At 44.0% G+C, this 21,920-nt stretch overlaps 1 protein-coding gene across 6 annotated transcripts in view; it reads right to left on the bottom strand.

Moving 5' to 3' along the window:
* Positions 1-21,920, bottom strand: part of FGF13 (fibroblast growth factor 13) — a 161,178-nt gene that overhangs the window by 37,399 nt on the left and 101,859 nt on the right. The window contains exon 1 of one of the 6 annotated variants that reach the window (XM_070759972.1): positions 8,272-8,560. The exons of the other annotated variants lie outside the window; for them this stretch is intronic. Within the exon in view, the coding sequence (XP_070616073.1) occupies positions 8,272-8,461 (190 nt within the window). The 5' untranslated portion in view covers positions 8,462-8,560. Of the gene's footprint in view, positions 1-8,271; positions 8,561-21,920 lie in introns of those variants that run through there. 6 annotated transcript variants of the gene reach the window in all.

Here is a 21,920-nt window from a genome sequence, read left to right as displayed (position 1 = left end):
AAATGGACAAGATAGATGGGTAGATACCATAGATAGATAGATAGATAGATAGATAGATAGATAGATAGAAGATAGATAGATAGATACGTAAGGAAGGAAGAATAGGTAGGTAGATAAATGGACAAGATAGATGGGTAGATACCATAGATAGATAGATAGATAGGTAGGTAGGTAGGTAGGTAGGTAGATAGAAGATAGATACGTAAGGAAGGAAGAATAGGTAGGTAGATAAATGGACAAGATAGATGGATATTGTAGTTTCTCTCTCATTCTCTCTCTCTCTCTCTCTTTGTTTGTGTGTGTGTATGAGGTAGAGAGAGAGGGAGGGAGAGAGGGAGGGAGGGAAGGAGATAACATCAGCACCTTGGACAGGAACCAATTTAATGTGGCTGACATTAAATCCTGAAAAACTTCATAGAGGATCAAAATTCCAATGTATTACAGGACCGAAGGAACAAAACCTGAATTTCGGTTAAGATTAGGATGGCACCAGCTAGAAGGAAACATCATTTTTAAAAAAATGATCTGAGATTCTTTTACAGGCTTGCTAAAATGTTTGAAAGTTAATCACATATGGCCTGCCAGCCTATGAATAGGTGGTACAGATAAGTGTTTGTCTGAGGCACAGAGCATTGTATGAATCTAACCATTTGGATGAATAAACTTTGTTTATAGAGTAGCTGCGAAGCCTTCTAATTATTGCCCGGGCGATAAAATCTTAAGAACCATCATGACTGTAGCAAGGTTGCTTATGTCCAAAAACCCATAGTGTCGGGACTTCAAAGAACAAACATTTTAGGATTGTCCACAAAATATAATTGTTATTATTGATCAGGAAACATGCTAGTTTTTAAAATATATTTTGGCTGTTGACCACATTCAACTCAAGTCTCAACATTTGCACACAAGCTTCCCCAAGCTCCAATATTTACATGGTCCTTCTAAGAAGGAAACCATTTAATGGCGCAATCACAAACCACCTCTTCACACACCGCCATGGATGTTAATCTTGATGGAGTTAAAGACAGGTCCTCCTTGAATCAAATCCATAGAAATACCCTGAAGACCTCGGAAGGCTGAACCCAAAATTTAGACTCACCCCCATGAAAAACATCAAATAAATCTCCTTCCAGAAGATACCACCAAAACATACATCGTACTTAGCGTGACATGAACATGAGATCAAAACTCAAGTCCAATTAGGAAAGCATAATTCAACTCTAATTGAAAGGATTTGCAGGGTTCTATTCTCAAACTGCTGAAGTTAATCTTTCCCCATATCGCCTAACCAAGATCTGAATTGACACCACCTGCTTTGTGAAAACTGTGCACTGACCAAGCGATCACGTTAACCTGATTTCCACCCCAGGATACAACTCACTTCAGCTGTTTACATTTAAGGAAGAGTGAAGGATTAAGCTATACATATCTACTATGATAGAGATACAGTGTGTAAGTCCCCTGGTTACAAACATAGAAACATAGAAGACTGGCGGCAGAAAAAGACCTCATGGTCCATCTAGTCTGCCCTTATACTATTTCCTGTATTTTATCTTACAATGGATATACAGTATGTTTATCCCAGGCATGTTTAAATTCGGTTACTGTGGATTTACCAACCACGTCTGCTGGAAGTTTGTTCCAAGGATCTACTACTCTTTCAGTAAAATAATATTTTCTCATGTTGCTTTTGATCTTTCCCCCAACTAACTTCAGATTGTGTCCCCTTGTTCTTGTGTTCACTTTCCTATTAAAAACACTTCCCTCCTGAACCTGATTTAACCCTTTAACATATTTAAATGTTTCGATCCTGTCCCCCCTTTTCCTTCTGTCCTCCAGACTATACAGATTGAGTTCATTAAGTCTTTCCTGATATGTTTTATGCTTAAGACCTTCTACCATTCTTGTAGCCCATCTTTGGACCCGTTCAATTTTGTCAATATCTTTTTGTAGGTGAGGTCTCCAGAACTGAACACAGTATTCCAAATGTGGTCTCACCAGCATTCTATATAGCGGGATCATAATCTTCCTCTTCCTGCTTGTTATACCTCTAGCTATGCAGCCAGAGGGAGATTGTGATCCCCTTATATAGAGCGCTGGTGAGACCCCATTTGGAATACTGTGTTCAGTTCTGGAGACCTCACCTACAAAAAGATATTGACAAAATTGAACGGGTCCAAAGAGGGGCTACAAGAATGGTGGAAGGTCTTAAGCATAAAATGTATCAGGAAAGACTTCATGAACTCAATCTGTATAGTATAAAGAGGTTGTGTATAAAGAGGTTCTGGAAACCGTTAAAAAAACTCCGCCCTGCCAAGACTCCTAAAAGTTGTTTCTTGCAGGATCAAAAGAACAATAAAATACATGCAAGGTATATAACTATATCACATCTATTTATTATTATTTATTTATTAAATAAATCAAAACAAATTTAGTCGCAATCCACTTAAAATGGCAATGAATTGACAGCCAATCTATGGAGATTTTCAGTCATCAACATCACGGTTATTCCAAAGGTGCATTTCCAAAAGACAATCAGAGTTTCTTAGTCTTTTTTTCCCCTTTGAAAACATTTTGCTTCTCACTCAAAAGCTTCTTCCATTCTAATTGACTGGCGGGGAATGGGAAGATTTGCAGAACATAAATCTTTCCCCACCAGTCAATTAGAACCAAAGAACCGTTTTGGATGAGAAGCAAAACATTTTCAAAGAAAGTCCAGTTTTATTTTTTGGAGGGCGGGGGGAACCACACACCTTGGAGATAACCAACCTGGTTCTTCACCTGGAGTTAGAATAGAATATCATAGTGTAGAGTAGAGCAGAGAAGAACAAAAGAGAACTGAATAAAATATTAAATTGGAGTAAAGTAGAGTAGAGGAGAGTAGAATATAATATAATATTAAATTGGAATAGAGTAGAGTAGTGTAGAATAGAATAGAATAGAATAGAACAGAACAGAATTCTTTATTGGCCAAGTGTGGTTAGACAAACAAAGAATTTGTCTTTGATGCATACGCTCTCATTGTACATAAAAAGACAAGATACATTCGTCAAGAATCATGAGGCACAACACTTAATGATAGCCATAGGGTACAAATAAGCAATCAAATCATATTAGAAAACAATATAAATCGTGAGTATACAGGTTACAGTCCTACAGTCATAAGTGGGAGGAGATGGGAGATAAGAATGACAAGAAGATTAATAACAGGGTAGACTTAGGAAATAAGTTTGACAGCGTTGAGGGAATTATTTGTTTAGCCAACAATTCAGTCTGCTGTTCCAGGCAGGGCTGTTCAGAAAGAAAGAAAGAAAAAAAGAAAGAAAAAAAGAAAGAAAGAAAGAAAGAAAGAAAGAGGGAGGGAGGGAGAAAGGAAGGAAGGAAAGAAAGAAAGAAAGAAGGAAGGAAAGAAATAAAGAAAGAGGGAGGGAGGGAGAAAGGAAGGAAAGAAAGAAAGAAAGAAAGAAAGAAGGAAGGAAGGAAGGAAGGAAGGAAGGAAAGAAGGAAAGAAGGAAAGAAAGAAAGTTACACATCCCTCAGTCAGTGGCAAACAGGGTTTTGCAGACACTTGTGTTACGTAGCTGTTCTCCTTGGAGGAAAAACTGTGTAGTAGCTCCAGGATGGCTGTTCCCTGGGTAGCAAATTTCGTTGCTGCGTAACAATTAAAGCAGCCTGCAATTTCCATCAAATCTAGAACCAGCTCTTCTGCGCTGGCTAGCCAAGAGGGATCAGACCTAAAGAAAGCCAGATTTATCTCCCTTGTACCCATTTCCAATCCCTTCGTAAGCCCAGTTTATTTATTTTAAAGAAGATTTAAAATAACCATTTTTTTAAAAAAAGAAGGTGACAAGAAAAATGTAGAAGAATGCCGTCCTTTGCAGACAGCTTAGGGACAGGTGAGAGGCACCTGTTTCTGTTCGTATTTGTATAGGGTGGCACACTGATAAATCAAATAAAACCATCGTGTGTTTTTGTTTATTTTGTGACAAATCTGGAATATAGAAACCCGCCTCATTTTTCAAAGGTTTCTTTCCCCTGAAATGTTTGCATTGGGCGTTTTCTTCTTTAGAAAAAAGAGAGGCTGATTTACAGATGCTTTCACAACAAACTTGGTCCACAATAGCTTTTATATTTTAATCATGCAATAGGGTAGAGGGATGGAGACCACCAGGGTTGGACTTTTGTTGAAAAACAGAAAGGTTGAAATCCTTCTGCTACATTTGATGATCTCCTTGGTTAAAGTATAGTGGTGCCTCTACTTAAGAACTTAATTCGTTCCATGACCAGGTTCTTAAGTAGAAAGGTTTGTAAGTAGAAGCCATTTTTCCCATAGGAATCAATGTAAAAGCAAATAATGCGTGCAAACCCATTAGGAAAGAAGTAAAAGCTCGGAATTTGGGTGGGAGGAGGAGGAGGAAGAAGAGGAGGAGGACAGTCGCTGCCCAGAGCGAAGGGAGCATTTCGTTTCTCTGGGCACTGGCAGAGGTTTATTCCCTGTCCAAGCGCCCAGAGAAAGGAAAATGCTCCATTCGTTCTGGGCTGCCAAAGCCTCCTTAAGCGCCACCGAAAGGCTCCTCTGGCAGCCCAGAAAAGCCTGAGATGGCCGGGATTAAAGGGGGAATGGCAGGAAATTGCCCGGGCCTTTGTGCCGCTCTCAAATTTCCTGGGATTTTTTTCCGGGCTCAGTTTCTTAAGTAGAAAATGGTTCTTAAGAAGAGGCAAAAAATCTTGAACACCTGGTTCTTATCTAGAAAAGTTCTTAAGTACAGGCGTTCTTAGGTAGAGGTACCACTCTATCTTATTCCCAGCTCAAAATTATAAAAGTCAAGAGTCTTTTTGGTTATTTTTTCCTGTCTCTTTTTTAAAAATTCCTCTTCATCCCCAAATGAAATGACAGAAGGACAACTATATCTTTCTTTTTTAAATAATAATAATCATAGAAACATAGAAGACTGATGGCAGAAAAAGACCTCATGATCCATCTAGTCTGCCTTTATACTATTTTCTGTATTTTATCTTAGGATGGATCTATGTTTATCCCAGGCATGTTTAAATTCAGTTCCTGTGGATTGACCAACCATGTCTGCTGGAAGTTTGTTCCAAGGATCTACTACTCTTTCAGTAAAATAATATTTTCTCATGTTGCTTTTGATCTTTCCCCCAACTAACCTCAGATTGTGTCTCCTTGTTCTTGTGTTCACTTTCCTATTAAAAACACTTCCCTCCTGGACCTTATTTAACCCTTTGACATGTTTAAATGTTTCGATCATGTCCCCCCTTTTCCTTCTGTCCTCCAGACTCTACAGATTGAGTTCATGAAGTCTTTCCTGATACGTTTTATGCTTAAGACCTTCCACCATTTTTGTAGCCCGTCTTTGGACCCGTTCAATTTTGTCAATATCTTTTTGTAGGTGAGGTCTCCAGAACTGGACACAGTATTCCAAATGTGGTCTCACCAGCACTCAACAACAACAACAACAACAACAACAACAACAACAACAACAATAATAATAATAATACCATATAAAACCACGAACTGAAGGGCTTGAAGTTCTTCCCCTTTCTACTTGTCTGCTGGTTTTTAAACCCTGCGCATGTTTGAAATGTGATGCAAAAAAATTAAAATAAAACCCCCTCCCTAGCCTTCTTACTGAATTCTACACATCAAGGAAAAAGGAAAGCCGACTATAATTTTTTCACACAGGATGTTTGTCAATCTCGCTATAAAGTCTGGCATTTTGTGAAAATGAGACATACACAAAGTTAACACCAATGCCGAGCTAGGCACCCCGTGCAAGGCGCCATTCTATCATGTGGGTTGCAAAACCATCACACCAATAATACCACAGTGAAACGTGACCTGATTCCCCTCCTGTTAAGGCAGCTTTAAAGCGTGCGAGATATAACAGTGACCTCCTGGTTGTTATGCTGCTGGAGTTGTGCACCCAAAGTGAACATGGGTTCCACGGAGCACTTCGTCCAGAGACTGGGCTAACCTCCCCCGTCGTTGAGTCTTCTCCAAATGTTGTATGGCTACCATGGGACTTTCACTTGCTCAATTCCATCCAACACCACAACTGTAACTTACAAAGATGGCTCGCCTTGAATTTTGAGAAAAGAAGACCACTGAGAAAGGAGACACACTTTTGTGTCTAATCTTTTGCAGTTTTGAACCTGAAGAAGATTTAGAATAGCTTAACCATCTCCCCAGCCTAGATAAATTGGACTACAGCTCCCATAGCCATAAATGGTCCATTATGATTTTTTGGGGGGGGGGTATTAGTTCTTTTAATTAGTTAATTGGATTTAAGATGTTGTGTACTATATATTTTATATGTTGTGAGCTGCCCCAAGTCCTCGGAGAGGGGCGGCATAGAAATCCAATTAATAATAATAATAATAATAATAATAATAATAATAATAATAATAATAATAATAAACAACCACCTTGGCAGAAGGCATCCCTCACAATTTAGCTCACAGTTCAGTGAGACAAAAAACCAAAGCAACCAGCCTCAGAGTCCAACAAATATTTCATGTAGCCCATGACTCTGCACTTGAAGGAGAAGACCTCTTAGAAGTCCACTGTGGTTGGGATTCTAGAACACAATTCTTCTGCAACACGTAAGCATTCTTGTTGACTCCAACCGTCTTCAACCTCTGCTTTCTCCATCTGAGAGGTGATCTTGAGATACCATGGAAGGTCCCACCTCCTCTCTTGCTCCCGAAGCTCAGGATAGACCATATCTATCCAATTTGGCAGTTCAAATCTCATCAGGAACAAGGTTTACTCAGCCTTCCATCCTTCCAAGGTGGGTCAAATGAGGACCCAGATTGGTGGAGGGCAAGAGGCTGACTCTGTAAACCGCTTAGAGAGGGCTGTGAAGCACTGTGAAGTGGTATATAAGTGCGATTGCTATCTTCCTTCCTTCCTTCCTTCCTTCCTTCCTTCCTTCCTTCCTTCCTTCCTTCCTCTCTTCTCCTCTCCTCTCCTCTCCTTCCCATTAGAATGTAGTGTTGCAGCCTAACTCTGCTCATTGCCAACAGTTCAATTCTCCACCACTCAAGGTTGACCCAGTCTTCCATCCTCCCGCGGTGGGTCAAATGAGGACCCAGATTATTGGGGGGCAAGATACTGACTCTGTGAACTGCTTGAAGAGGGCTATAAAGCAGCTTAAAGCGGCATATACGTCTAAATGGTCTTGTTCTTGCTACCCTTGCCTCATTCACCCACTGAAAGGAAGCTCTGTAAGGTGGAAGAACCTTCTACTGTAGAACCTTCCACCCAAGGGACTTGCTGGCCCAGCTTCCTCCAAGAACTAGGTTCCTAAGATACCCCCTACCCCGGGAGAGTTGCTTTCCCTCAAGATAGGCTGGTGGGCTTCCTTGGCATGAACCCTCAACCCCCTCCAACCAAGGTACCCCCATTAAATTTGATGGTTCCATTTGATGATTCCTTTTGGGTCAGGGCAACTCATTCCAATGCTTGGGAGACTGCAGTACTTCTCACTTGAGCCACCTGGTCAAAGCTTGGTGGGAAGGAGGACAAGACCCTTAGTGTCCAGCACTCCAGGGAAGCAACAATCTCGGCGGGATCCCCTCTTGTAGCCTCCACACCGCCTCTCAGCCCCCTCCCACAACCCCAGGCTGGATCCAAGTGCCTCCTCACCTGGTTTCCTCCTCCTTTCCTTTCCTTCTCTCTTCCTTTCCATTCCTTTCCTTTCCTTCTCTCTTCCTTTCTCTCTTCTTCCTTTCCTTTCCTCTTCATCCATCTTTTCCTCTCCTCTCCTCTTCATCTTTTCCTTTCCTTCTCTCTTCCTTTCCTTTCCTTCTCTCTACCATTCTCTCCTCTTCCTTTTTCCTTCTCTCTTCCTTTCTCTCTTCTTCCTTTCCTTTCCTCTTCATCCATCCTTTCCTCTTCTCTTCATCCTTTCCTTTCCTTCTCTCTTCCTTTCTCTATTTTTCCTTTCCCTTCTCTCCTTTGTTTCCTCTTCATCCATCCTTTCCTCTCCTCTTCATCCTTCCCTTCCCTTTCTCTCTTCTTCCTATCCTTCCCTTCCCGTGAGAATATAGTGTTGCAGCCTAACTCTGCTCAATGCCAACAGTTCAATTCTCCCTCGCGGTGGGTAAAACGAAGAGCCAGATTGTCGGGATGGGCAAGATCCTGACTCTGCGGGAAGCCACAATCTCGGCGGGGCCCCCTCTTGCAGCCTCCACGCCGCCTCTCAGCCCCCTTCCCCACCCGCAGGCTGGGTCCAGGCGCCCCCTCACCTGGTTTCCTCCTCCGCCTCTTCTTGGAGCCGAAGAGCTTGACCCGGGAGAAGACGCTGAGCTTCTTCTTGTCGGCGCAGCTGGTCTTGGACTTGCTGGGGCTGCTGACACATTTGCAGGCGTTGGACTTCTCGCGCTCCCGGGCTTGCCGCTTCTGTCGGATGAGGGAGCTGGCGATGGCTGCCGCCATCGCCGCCACCCTGGAGGGTCACTCGGCGGGGCTGCGGGCGCTGCCTGCGGGGGAGGCCCCCAGCATGCTGCTCTCGCCGCCCCTTCGGGATCTGGGATAAAAGGAAGCGGGCTGGACGGCGGGCTAAGGCCGTCTTCTCCCGCTTCCCCGGTGCGCCCGCCGAGGAGGGCGAGGCGCGCGCCCTTGGGCGGCGGAGGGACGGGGGAAAGAAAGGATGCTCCCCCCCTTCCCAAAGCGGTGCGACCCAACTTCGATCCCGGGACGCCAAGTTCTTTTTTTTTTTTGCCTTCAGCGAAACCGGAGCGGGACGCCCAACAGGTTCTTCCGGACGTCTCCAAATGCGCCCAGGCGCCCGGGCACAGCGCCGGGCGCTTCTTGCCCGGCTCTTTCCTTGCGCCCTTCTTTGTCCGGACCAAACCTGTGAAAGACCCCCGCGGACCGGGCAATAGGGGGGCTCCCCGGAGGGGCGCCTCGGCGTCCCAGCTCCGGAGAGCGGCGGGTTGGTGGAGGGTCCTCCGCCGTGCAATTCCTCCCGGGCCGATGGAGAGCTCGGCTTGGGGTTCCTCGCTCAGCGGGGCAGCCTTCGCCGCAGCATCTCCCCGAAGCTGCCGGACGGAGCGAGCAGCTTTGGCGTCTTTTTTTGGGTGGGTGGGGGAAGGCGAGCGCGCGCGCTCTGCAACGGGAGAGGAGGAGGAGGAGGAGGAGGCGGCGACAAGCGAGCCAACGGGCGGTCGGTCGGGATTTTCCTTCGACAGCAGCAGTAGCAACAGCAGCGCCGAGCCACCGAGGCTGCGCTCTCCCCCAGGCGCTGCGCGGCGGCGAAGGGAGGAGAAGAGGAGGAGGAGGAAGAGGAGGAGGAGGCGACGCGGCAAAAGCCCCGGGCGCCTCTGCTCCCTCCTCCTCCTCCCCCCCTCCGGCATAAATGCAGAAGCTGGGCTCGGTGCGCAGGGAGGAGGAGGAGGAGGAGAGGAAGCGCACGGTCCGAAGGGCTCTCGTGCTCCTTCTCCGCACAGAGGCGCCACCGGGGTCTTCCTTCGGCCCCCTACCCCTCCCTCCGAGATACCTCTCGAAAAAGAGGGCAGGAAAGGGGGCGAAGAAAGAAAGCCCGTCGGCACATCGAGTTTGGGCGCCCAAACTAAGGCGGTTTGGTCGGGAGGGCTTGGAAAACTCTGGGATGGCGAGGCTGGGGGAGTCCTCGGTCGGGAGAAGCCACAGGCGAAGGCGGGAGGGGGAGAGAGGGAGAGGCCTCCCTGCTGGGCCTGGGAAAATTCCGGAGCAGGAGGTGATGGGAGTAGAATAGAATAGAATAGAATATTTATTAATTGGACTTTTATGCCGTCCCTGTGTAAGGACTAGACTAGAATAGAATAGAATAGAATAGAATATTTATTAATTGGACTTTTAAGCCATCCCTCTCTAAGGACTAGAATAGAATAGAATAGGTATTGGAATGGATAGAATAGAGTAGAGTAGAGTAGAGTAGAATAGAATAGAATAGAATATTTATTAATTGGACTTTTATGCTGTCCCTCTCTAAGGACTAGAATAGAATAGAATAGGTATTGGAATGGATAGAATAGAGTAGAATAGAATAGAATATTTATTAATTGGACTTTTAAGCCATCCCTCTCTAAGGAATAGAATAGAATAGAATAGAATAGGCATTGGAATTGATAGAATAAAATAGAGCAGAGTAGAGTAGAGGAGAATATAGTAGAGTAGGGTAGGGTAGGGTAGGGTAGAATAGAACAGAACAGAACAGAATAGAATGGATAGAATAGAGTAGAATAGATAAATAGTATTTTGTGCAATATAAAAAATGCAAATAATTTTTCTCCACTGATCTGGAGAATACTATTAAGAAAATCTGCTGCAGATGGAAAAGTTGATCCAAGCACTTGGGCTTAGTATGCATGGACATAGCTGCAACCCCCAATCAGCTCCTTCCACCACCACCCCAGTGAAAAGGGGGACTTCTGCTTTCCCAGAAGTTCCAAGGCCGGAATAGCCATTGCTGACCCTGTGATCTTTGAGGAAACCAGATTATGAAGTCTCTGATGACCAGGAACCCCTTTCTAGGTTCCTGCTTTGTTTCTGGAAATGTCCTGCTGGACATCCAACTTTTGCTTCCTGGAATTCTCACCAACCAAAAACCCACATGCGACAACTGCATCTCTGAGGGCCAATGGCGAAGATTCCCAGTTGGGCTTGCAAAAGACCTTCCAAGTTTCTCAACCATCATCACCTCGAGGCTCGACTACTGTAACACTCTCTACATGGGGCTACCTTTGAAAAGTGTTCGGAAACTTCAGATCGTGCAGAATGCAGCTGCGAGAGCAATCATGGACTTTCCCAAATATGCCCATGTTACACCAACACTCCGCAGTCTGCATTGGTTGCTGATCAGTTTCCGGTCACAATTCAAAGTGTTGGTTATGACCTATAAAGCCCTTCATGGCACCGGACCAGAGTATCTCAGGGACCGCCTTCTGCTGCACGAATCCCAGTGACCAGTGTGGGTCTTCTCCGGGTCCCGTCAACTAAACAATGCCGTTTGGTGGGGCCCAGGGGAAGAGCCTTCTCTGTGGCGGCCCTGGCCCTCTGGAACCAACTCCCCCTGGAGATTAGAACTGCCCCCACCCTCCTCGCCTTTCGTAAGCTCCTTAAAACCCACCTCTGCCATCAGGCATGGGGGAACTGAGATATTCTTTCCCCCTAGGCCTTTACAATTTTATGCATGGTATGTTTGTTTGTATGGATGTTTGGTTTTACAATAAGGGTTTTTTAGTTGTTTTAGTACTGGATTTACATGATGTTTTTTATTACTGTTGTTAGCCACCCCGAGTCTACGGAGTGGGGTGGCATACAAATCCAATAAACAAACAAACAAACAAACAAACAAACAAATAAATAAATAAATAAAGCAAGCCATGATTCTCATCCACGTCCACATGGGAGTGTTTCTATGGCCACGTTAGCAATATCCGTGGCATCTCATGAAGTGGTATACCCTCGCCACTTTACGGTTAATCTTTCGCAGATTCGCTATTTCACGGGTTTTCAAAGGGGGCTTAAATCCATTAAAAATTTTAAATCCATGAAAAATCCATAAAATTCTTCTACTATACTCTATTAAAGAAACTAGTAGGATATCACATATAGTTCCAGCTGAGAAACATTATAGAATGACTGTTTAATGCAAAGGCTGGGTTTTAAAAGTCCAAATACTCATTAAATACATTAAAAAAAAACCCTTTCTTCTACTTGACGGAAATTCATTTTTCACGGGTGGCCTTGGAACGCATCCCCCACGAAAAAACGAGGGATCACTCTATAAGTCTAGAATGCTATTCATTTGTGTTTTTCAAAAATAAGGCAAGAAAATGAGTGTACCACTGACTAACAATAGCGTTTCTGCATCAATGTAGTCTAGGCCAGGAGTCTTCAAACCTGGACATTTTGTGATTGGTGGACTTAAGTTCCTGAATTCCTCAACCAGCCACGCTAGCTGGGGTATTCTGGGAGTTGAAGTCCACAAGTCTTAAAAGTTGCCAAAGTTGGACATTATTCCTGACTTCTAGAAAGTCAACCATCCAAGGTTGGATTGGTGGATGGTACAGAACACTGGTTTGTCCTAAAGGACGTGGCTTATTTCTGAGACACGAAGAAACCTGGATAGGTTTAGTACTTGTAATCTGGATTGGTTGAATATCTCCTTGTAAGCAAGCTGAATAGAGCTGATGTAAAGTTTCTGTAAATTTATTTATTTATTTTATTTATTTATTCGATTTTTATGCCGCCCTTCTCCTTAGACTCAAGGCGGCTTACAACATGTTAGCAATAGAAACATAGAAACATAGAAGACTGACGGCAGAAAAAGACCTCATGGTCCATCTAGTTTGCCCTTATACTATTTTCTATATTTTATCTTAGGATGGATCTATGTTTATCCCAGGCATGTTTAAATTCAGTTACTGTGGATTTATCTACCACATCTGCTGGAAGTTTGTTCCAAGGATCTACTACTCTTTCAGTAAAATAATATTTTCTCACATTGCTTCTGATCTTTCCCCCAACTAACTTCAGATTGTGTCCCCTTGTTCTTGTGTTCACTTTCCTATTAAAAACACTTCCCTCCTGAACCTTATTTAACCCTTTCACATATTTAAATGTTTCGATCATGTCCCCCCTTTTCCTTCTGTCCTCCAGACTATACAGATGGAGTTCATGAAGTCTTTTCTGATACGTTTTATACTTAAGACCTTCCACCATTCTTGTAGCCCGTCTTTGGACCCGTTCAATTTTGTCAATATCTTTTTGTAGGTGAGGTCTCCAGAACTGAACACAGTATTATTCCAAATGTGGTCTCACCAGCACTCTATATAGCAGGATCATAATCTCCCTCTTCCTGCTTGTTATACCTCTAGTTATGCAGCCAAGCATCCTACTTGCTTTCCCTACCGCCTGGCTGCACTGTTCACCCAATTTGAGACTGTCAGAAATCACTAATAGCACCTTTTAACAGAGCCAGCCTATTGCCCCCACAATCCGGGTCCTCATTTGACCCACTTCGGAAGGATGGAAGGCTGAGTCAACCTTGAGCCGGTGATGAGATTTGAACCGCTGACTTACAGATCTACAGTCAGCTTCAGTGGCCTGCAGTACAGCACTCTACCTGCTGCGCCACCCCGGCTCCAATAGAAGACTGAGGATATTTCCCACTGAAGAGTAAACTGCTGTTTTATACAAACGTGCCTTCATTCATTTATCTGGTTCATTAATTGCCGCAGTATATCCTGATATCTTATCGAGTCCTCCTGCATTACTCTGCTTATATCTATCTGGACTGTCCAATTCTACCGGCTTCTGCATCTCTTGCAGGGAGAAGGCGCAAACACTTATGTGGGTTTCTGGACCCATCCTAGACTACTGCTCATCTGTCTGGAACCCAAACCACATCTCAGACATCAACACCCTTGAAAATGTCCAAAGATATTTCACCAGAAGAGCCCTTCACTCCTCCACTCGAAACAGAAGACCCTACGAAAATAGACTAACAATCCTGGGCCTAGAAAGCCTAGAACTACGGCGCCTAAAACACGGTTTGAGTATTGCCCACAAGATCATATGCTGCAACGTCCTACCAGTCAATGACTACTTCAGCTTCAACCGCAACAACACAAGAGCACGCAACAGATTCAAACTTAATACGAACCGCTCCATACTTGACTGTAAAAAATATGATTTCAACAATCGAGGTATCGAAGCGTGGAACTCATTACAGGACTCAATTGTGTCAACCCCTAACCCCCAACACTTCTCCCTTAGACTCTCCACGATTGACCTCTCCAGGTTCCTAAGAGGCCAGTAAGGGGCGTACATAAGTGCACTGGAGTGCCTTTCATCCCCTGTCCAATTGTCTTTCCTCTCTTTCACCTATCATATATATTCTCTTCCTTTCATATATCCTCTCCTCTAAGTTCACTTTTACCCTTATATATATTACCACATGTCTATTTTTCTTCCTATGTATTTGTGTATTGGACAAATGAATAAATAAATAAATAAATAAATAAAAATATTGTTGTTATTTCAGCTGGCGATGCTGTCTACAGCAGATGGGAATTCAGCTGTGAATTCGACAATTTCACAGGGCCTGGGACTCTGCAAACGTAGCCATCTGCCCACCTCTTGCAAGAACATATCCCTGATTGAAAAATGCAATGCAACTTCATGGGTTCCCTACCTCTATTTTAGCAAAACAAAGACAGGGTTTGGGTAGGGTTGAGCTTCAGGATTGGGTGGACTGTCGGGTAGAGAGCAGCTTTCCTTCTGGTTCGCCAGCAATTATGGTGGAGAGCTGCTGTCCAGAGCATAGTCACTAATAGTAGTAGCACTCAGACTTACACTATATGCCCTTTCATGGTGCTTTACAGCTCACTCTAAGCGGCTTACATAGTCAGCCTATTCCCCCAACAAACTGACTCTTACTGACCACAGATGGATGGAAGGCTGAGTCAACCTTGAGCTGGTGGGGATCGAACTGCTGGCAGTGAGCAGAATCAGCCTGCAATATTGCATTCTAACCACTGTACCACCATGGTCCTTCCTTCCTTCCTTCCTTCCTTCCTTCCTTCCTTCCTTCCTTGCTTCCTTCCTTCCTTCCTTCCTTCCTTCCATGCTTCCTTCCTTCGTTCCTTGCTTCCTTGCTTCCTTCCTTGTTTTGTTCCTTCCTTCCTTCCTTCCTTCCTTCCTTGCTTGCTTCCTTCCTTCCTTCCTTCCTTCCTTGTTTTGTTCCTTCCTTCCTTCCTTCCTTCCTTGCTTTCTTCCTTGCTTCCTTCCTTCTTTCCTCCCTCCCTCCCTCCCTTCCACTTAGCAATAGCATTCAGACTTATATACTATTTCACCAGGCTTTCCAGTCCTCTCTAAGTAGTTGACAGCCTATTCTCGCCAACAATCCGGCTCCACATTATACCAACCACAGATGGATGGAAAGCTGAGTCAACCTTGAGCTGGTGAGGATCGAACTGCTGGCACTGAGCAGAATTAGCCTGCCATACTGCATTCTAACCACTGCGCCACCATGGCTCTCACTACCATTAAACCCTGAAATTCAACAGTAGCTAACAGATGCCACCCACAGGAGCCTACAAGAAAGGCCCAGTTAGCTGTTTGGTGTGTAAGACAATCCTCCACATCTCTGAGGATGGGAATCCTACTAGCTGTGACTCCCATAGTTTAACACACCTTCCATCCTTCTGGTTTCTTTCTAAAACAGCTCGGTGCTACGTATATGAGAGGCATATCCAAAGTCAAGCGCAACTAAAATCCTTCCATTGCCCTACATGGCAATGGACCAGATTACCTCCGGAACCACCTGCTACCGCACGAATCCCAGCGACCGATAAGGTCCCACAGAGTTGGCCTTCTCTGGGTCCCGTCGACTAAACAATGTCGTTTGGCGGGGCCCAGGGGAAGAGCCTTCTCTGTGGTGGCCCCGGCCCTCTGGAACCAACCCCCCCGGAGATTAGAACTGCCCCCACCCTCCCTGTCTTTTGTAAACTACTCAAGACTCATTTATACTGCCAGGCATGGAGGAATTGAGATAGCTTTTCCCCCTAGGCCATTACAAGTTATGCATGGTATGTTTGTGTGTATGTTTGGTTTTATAATAGGGGGTTTTAGTTGTTTTTATTATTGGATTGTACATGTTGTGTTTATTATTGTTGTTAGCCGCCCCGAGTCTGCGGAGAGGGGCGGCATACAAATCCAATAAATTATTATTATTATTATTATTATTATTATTATTATCATTATTATTAATTCTTGCTAGTTGCACCTTATGCTTATGTTTAGTTATGCAGCCTAAAGCCACATAATAATAATAATAATAATAATAATAATAATAATAATAATAATAATAATAATTTATTAGATTTGTATGCCACCCCTCTCCAAAGACTCGGGGTGGCTCACAACAACATAAACAGTGTAGAAATAAAAATTTTAAAAATATAATTTAAAACCCTTATAATAAAATAATTACACAATCCAATCAAACCATCAACCAACCTTGACAATGGGGTGTGTGTTAATTTCCCCATGCCTGGAGGCAGAGATGAGGTTTTAATGACTTACAAAAGGCGAGGAGAATGGGGGCAGTCCTAATCTCTGGGGGGAGTTGATTCCAGAGGGCCGGGGCCACCACAGAGAAGGCTCTTCCCCTGGGCCTTGCCAGACAACATTGTTTAGTCAACGGGACCCAAAAAAGGCCAACTCTGTGGGACCTCATTGGCCGCTGGGACTCATGCGGCAGAAGGCGGTCTTGGAGGTATTATACTCAAAAGAAGAGAGTAGTTGTAGCTGAAAGTTGAACTATGGGGCCCTTAGTACTCCTAGCACTGATGATGTTACCTAATTGGGTAATGAAATGTCTGTAGGAAAACAACCAAGGTCAGAAACCATCCCACAGTCCTCCTCCTCCTCCTCCTCCTCCTCTCCCCACTGTACACCCACCCGTATGATGATGTTACTTAGTTGGGTAATGCAACGTTCAAACTTAAGAGAGCCCCAAAGACCTCACAATCCCATTTCCCTTCTATTTATGGAACTTGGAGTTATCCAACAGTTCTGTCAGGCTCTCTGGTAGAATCCTCCCAAAAATTCACAGGTACAAATTTCAGACACACACACGTTTGAAAAGTCAAAACAATGTTCTTTATAATGAAAATTCACTTAAACCAAGCCCTCTTTTGGTATAGCCAAGAGCACTGGTCTCCAAACAAACTGGTAATTTGTACAAGTCCCTTATCAGTTCCGTGATACTTAGCTTGCAGCTGGGAGGCAATTCACAGTCCTTCTTCTTTCACAAAGTGAAACACACTTTGCTCTGGTTTAGTTTCAAAGCGGGGGAAAATCAGCACACAAAAGGTCGAAGTCAGCAAGGCAGGCACGAAACACAACGATCAGATAATCCTCCACAATGGCCAAACCCACAGGCTGCTCTTTATAGCAGCCTCACTAATGACCCCAGCCCCACCCAACCACAGGTGGCCTCATTTTCTTTGATAATAATCTCTCAGTTGTTGCTGCCTATGCATCGCTCTCCGCATGCGTGGCTGTATCATCAACTCTTGTTCTGAATCCAAGGAGGAGACAGATAATTGATCTCCTTCTGAGCTGTCTGCCCCACTCTCCTCCTCCCTGTCACTCATGTCTTCTTGGTCACAGGAGCCTTCATCAGCAGATTCCACCAGGGGCAAAACAGGCCTGCAGCATGTGGATGTCTCCCCCACACCCACAGTCCCTGGGGCAGGAGCTGGGCCAGAGCTAACCACAACACCAACCATACTACTGATAAATCACTATTGTTGGTACCGATACATGCATTTAATTTATGATTCGCCAGCCCTTCCACAGTCTGTTTGATGAATACAGATCCCTGGATCTATCTTAAAAGTATTTTCTCAACCCCACAACGAAGACCAACACCCATAAAAGATTTTAGGCTTAAATGCCACCCAAAGCCGTCAATTCCACGTTGCAACCGAACGCCAAACAAAATCTTACACCCGCTAAGAATTAACAATTATTTGGAGCCAAATGCTGGAGGAAACTCAATGAAGGCTGTTAACAAAGTGGCTGAATTCTGGGTCATGGAAAAAAAAATATATAAGAAAGCTCTTTTTTCTTTCTTTCCAGATTTGGAACAGAATCAAACGCAGGTGAATTTCCATCGAGCGCTCTCGACATTTTCTTGAGCGCTGTGGAAGAGAGAGGGGCTTGTGTTCCTCTCCATTATGTTCTTTTTTTGGTGGGGGGGGGGGGGAAGAGAGAGAGAAACTGCTTCCAAGTTCAGACCGCAGCTACTCCGGTGCCGAGTCTCCGGGCCCACAATAGAGCTCCTTGTGGAAAATTGTTAAAAGGCCAGACTGACAAAAAAAGAGGGAAAATTGGGCTTAACATCTGTTGTGATTCCGTCTGAGGCCCCTCAGGGAACGGCTGACCCTCTGCTGGCTCTCTGCTCAGAGGGGGAGGATGAGGAACAGGGAACGGCTGACCCTCTGCCGGCTCTCTGCTCAGGGGGGGAGGATGAGGAACAGGAGGGAGAGGAGGAGGAGGTTCTGGCAGACGAGGAGGAGGAATCTCAGCCCGAGGGGGAGCTCTCCCCAGCAAGCAGCCTGGATTCTTTAGATGACCAGGCACAAGGAATAATAGATTTCTGGCAGAGAAGGACAACCCAACGAAGGGGACAATTAGCCAGGTACTTCAAGCACTGAATGGGCAACAGCTGGGTTTGGGTGTGGTGCTCTCCGGAAAGGCTAAAAAGGCAGACCCACCCTTCCTGGTTTGTGGAGAATTATCTTTGGGAGTCGTGAGACCTGGCTGTTATCATTGGCGTCTTGGAATTCTGGCTTGTGACTTTGAATACTGAAACCTTGATGGGAAAAGGTGGGTGTGCCAGCAAGAGGTCTGCTGTGAAGGCTCATAGCCTGCCTGTGGGGAAGAACAGGTTTTCCTCTGTGTTTATTTTCAAATTATAAAGTGCTTTTGTTTCTACCAGCGTGTCTGGATGCTTTTTCCAGTTGGTGCTGAAGTCTGGGGGCACCCAGACAGAACAACATCCAGAGAAAAAAGGTTGCAAAACTCTATTTTCTTCTTTCCTCCTATTTTTGGCTCATCTCAATTTTTTCTGATTAGGGATTGGATGGAGCACCACAAGGTAACTCCAAGGACAAAAGTGAGGTTCTGTGATTGACAAGCCCGCCTCTCAACAGTCTGCTTAATACATACAGATCACTGGATCCATCTCGTTTCAAATTTAAAATTCTTGTTTCAAATTTTCTCCCAACCTCAATAGAATAGAATGAATGAGCTGGAAGGAACCCTGGAGGTCTTCTAGTCCAACCCCCTGCTTAGGTAGGAAACCCTAAACTACTTGAGACAAATGGTTATCCAACATCTGCTTAAAAACGTCCAGTGTTGGAGCATTCACAACTTCTGGAGGCAAGGAGTTCCATAGATTAATTGTCCTATTTGTCAGGAAATCTCTCCTTAGTTCTAAGTTAGATTGAGTAATATTTTGAGTTTTTAGCTATGTTTTTTTAAAACTGTATTAGATTTGTTTTGTACGCTTTGTTTCTATATTTATTCTGTGAGCCGCCTGGAGTTTTCGGAGAAGGGCGGCATACAAATCTAATAAAAATAAAATAAAATAAAAATAAATAATAAGTTATTTCTCTCCTTGATTTCTGGTAGCAAAATGTTCCACTGGCTAATTGTCTTCACTGTGAGGAGGTTTCTCCTTAATTCCAGAAAAGAGGTTGAACACCAAGCTACAGATCAACATTTAAGGCCCTGCAAAAGCCGTGATTTCTCACCTATTGCTATTGTGGCCAAGGGAACCGGCATAATATTAATAATGATAATGATAATAATAATGATGGTGATAGTGATGGTGATAATAATAATAATAATTATTATTATTATAATTAATAACAATAATAATAATAATAATAATAATAATTATTATTATTATTATTATTATTGATGAAACAATTGATCACATACTCAGCTGCTGCAAAAAGATCGCACAGACAGACTACAAGCATAGACATGATGCTGTGGCACAGATGATCCACTGGAACTTGTGCCGGAACTGCCATTTACCAGTGGCAAAGAACTGGTGGGATCATAAGCCCGAAAAAGTGGTCGAAAATGAGCAAGCAAAACTACTCTGGGACTTCCGACTTCAGGCTGACTGAATTCTGAAGCATAACACACCAGACATTGTGATCGTGGAGAAAAAGAAAGTATGGGTCATCGACATCGCAATCCCAGGGGACAGCAGAATTGAGGAGAAGCAGCTAGAGAAATTAGTGAAATATGAAGATCTAAAAATCGAGCTGCAACGACTCTGGCATAAGCCCGTGAAAGTGGTCCCAGTAGTACTTGGCACGCTGGGCGCAGGGCCAAAGGATCTCAGCGGACATTTGAAAACCATCGGAATTGACAAAATCTCCACCTGTCAATTGCAAAAGGCAACTTTACTGGGATCGGCAAACATAATTCGCTGCTACATCACACAGTCCTAGGTGCTTGGGAAGCGCCCGACTGGGGATGAAATACGAAATCCAGCATAGTGATCTCGTTTGCTGTGTTGTACTGACATAAAATAAGACTGAGGAAGGAGTGAGGTTGGTACCCTTTTTGTCTCAGGGCGTTGGTTCAGCCTGCAATTCCACAAACCCTGATAGTTTTCTTCGATTTTCAAGAAATTTATCCTCATGACGTGGGTAGGGGATAAATTGCTTTATTTCCCCAAGGAAACCTCCCCGCCACTTTGTACGTCAAGTTTAACAAAACCACACAACAATAGTGACCAACAAACCAGGATAGGAAGCAACCTGGTTTCAAGCTAAGAGCTTTTCACCTCTCAAGTTTCGTATAAAACATTTCTGTAATTCCAAAGAGTTTAGGATTATTTACAGCCGGGAGGTGCAACAGAATTCCAAAAGTCCTCAAAGAGGATGTTCCCTAAATTTTTCCTCCCATAAAACCTTCACTGCCATGTCAATTTCACAGCGAAGTGTGATCCATATAGGAAGGAATGACAGAATTCTGCTTTACCCCAAACAACCCAAGTTGACACAGTGGAGAACAAATTACCATCTGATCAAATGCACCAAAGTCCTCCCCAAGCGGCCGGCCAAAACCTCCAAGAATCCTGGCTTCGGAAGGCTATTTGGCTATCTGGCTATTGGAACGCTGACATCAAGACCTCTCCCAACTCTATGATTCCATTAGCGGCTGGTTGATATTACGGCATTATTATTGGAGCCCCAGCGACTTTCTATATGCCGCTCCATGGCGTATTGTGTTTGAATTTGAAAATAGATTAAATAGACTCATATTTGCTCATTGAGAATTGTAATTGCGAGGCACATTTTATCCAATTTTTTTTTTTGCCACCCACTAAATAAAATAAATATTATTTGATGAGGGGTTTCTGGATCCAAAGAGATGGTATAACTCTCCACTCCCCCCAAAGAACTAAACAAACTATGAGAAATGTTAAATCTTAAGCTCCCTTTTTATTTGCAGATCTCGGAAAAAGCTACCGAGCTTTTACCCAAGTTACCTGCTTTCTAAACTGCTTCTGCTTTCCTTCCTTCCTTCCTTCCATCCATCCTTCCTTCCTTCCTCTCTCCCCCTCCCCTCCCTCCCACCACCATCCTTCTTTCTTTCTTTCTTTCTTTCCTTTCTGTCTGTCTTTCTTTTTTTCTTTCTTCTTTCTTTCTCCTTTATTTCTTTGTCTGTCTCTGTCTCTCTGACTATCTCTCTCTGTCATTCTTTCTTTCTTTCTTTCCTTCCTTCCTTTGTCTCTGTCTCTGTCTGTCTGTCTGTCTCTCTCTCTCTCTCTCTGTGGTCTCTCTCTCTCTGTCACTCTCTCTCTTGCTTTCTCTCTCTCTCTTTGTCTCTTTGTTTCTTTCTTTGTCTCTGTCTCTCTCTCTGTGGTCTCTTTCTCTGTCACTCTCTGTCTCTTTCTTGCTTTCTCTCTCTCTCTCTTTGTCTCTTTCTTTCTCTCTCTCTCTCTGTCTATCTCTCTCTCTCTGTGGTCTCTTTCTCTGTCACTCTCTGTCTCTTTCTTGCTTTCGTTCTCTCTCTCTTTGTCTCTTTCTTTCTTTCTCTCTCTCTCTCTGTCTATCTCTCTCTCTCTGTGGTCTCTTTCTCCGTCACTCTCTGTCTCTTTCTTTCTTTCTCTCTCTCTCTCTGTCTCTTTCTTTCTTTCTCTCTCTCTCTCTTTGTCTCTTTCTTTCTCTCTCTCTCTCTCTGTCTATCTCTCTCTCTCTCTCTCTCTGTGGTCTCTTTCTCTGTCACTCTCTGTCTCTTTCTTGCTTTCGTTCTCTCTCTCTTTGTCTCTTTCTTTCTTTCTTTCTCTCTCTCTCTCTCTCTGTCT

Source organism: Erythrolamprus reginae, chromosome 8 (assembly GCF_031021105.1).
Source record: "Erythrolamprus reginae isolate rEryReg1 chromosome 8, rEryReg1.hap1, whole genome shotgun sequence".
Classification (NCBI taxonomy): domain Eukaryota; kingdom Metazoa; phylum Chordata; class Lepidosauria; order Squamata; family Dipsadidae; genus Erythrolamprus; species Erythrolamprus reginae.
The sequence above is the reverse complement of the archived record's forward strand: the minus strand, read 5'-3'. Positions and strand labels throughout refer to the sequence as shown.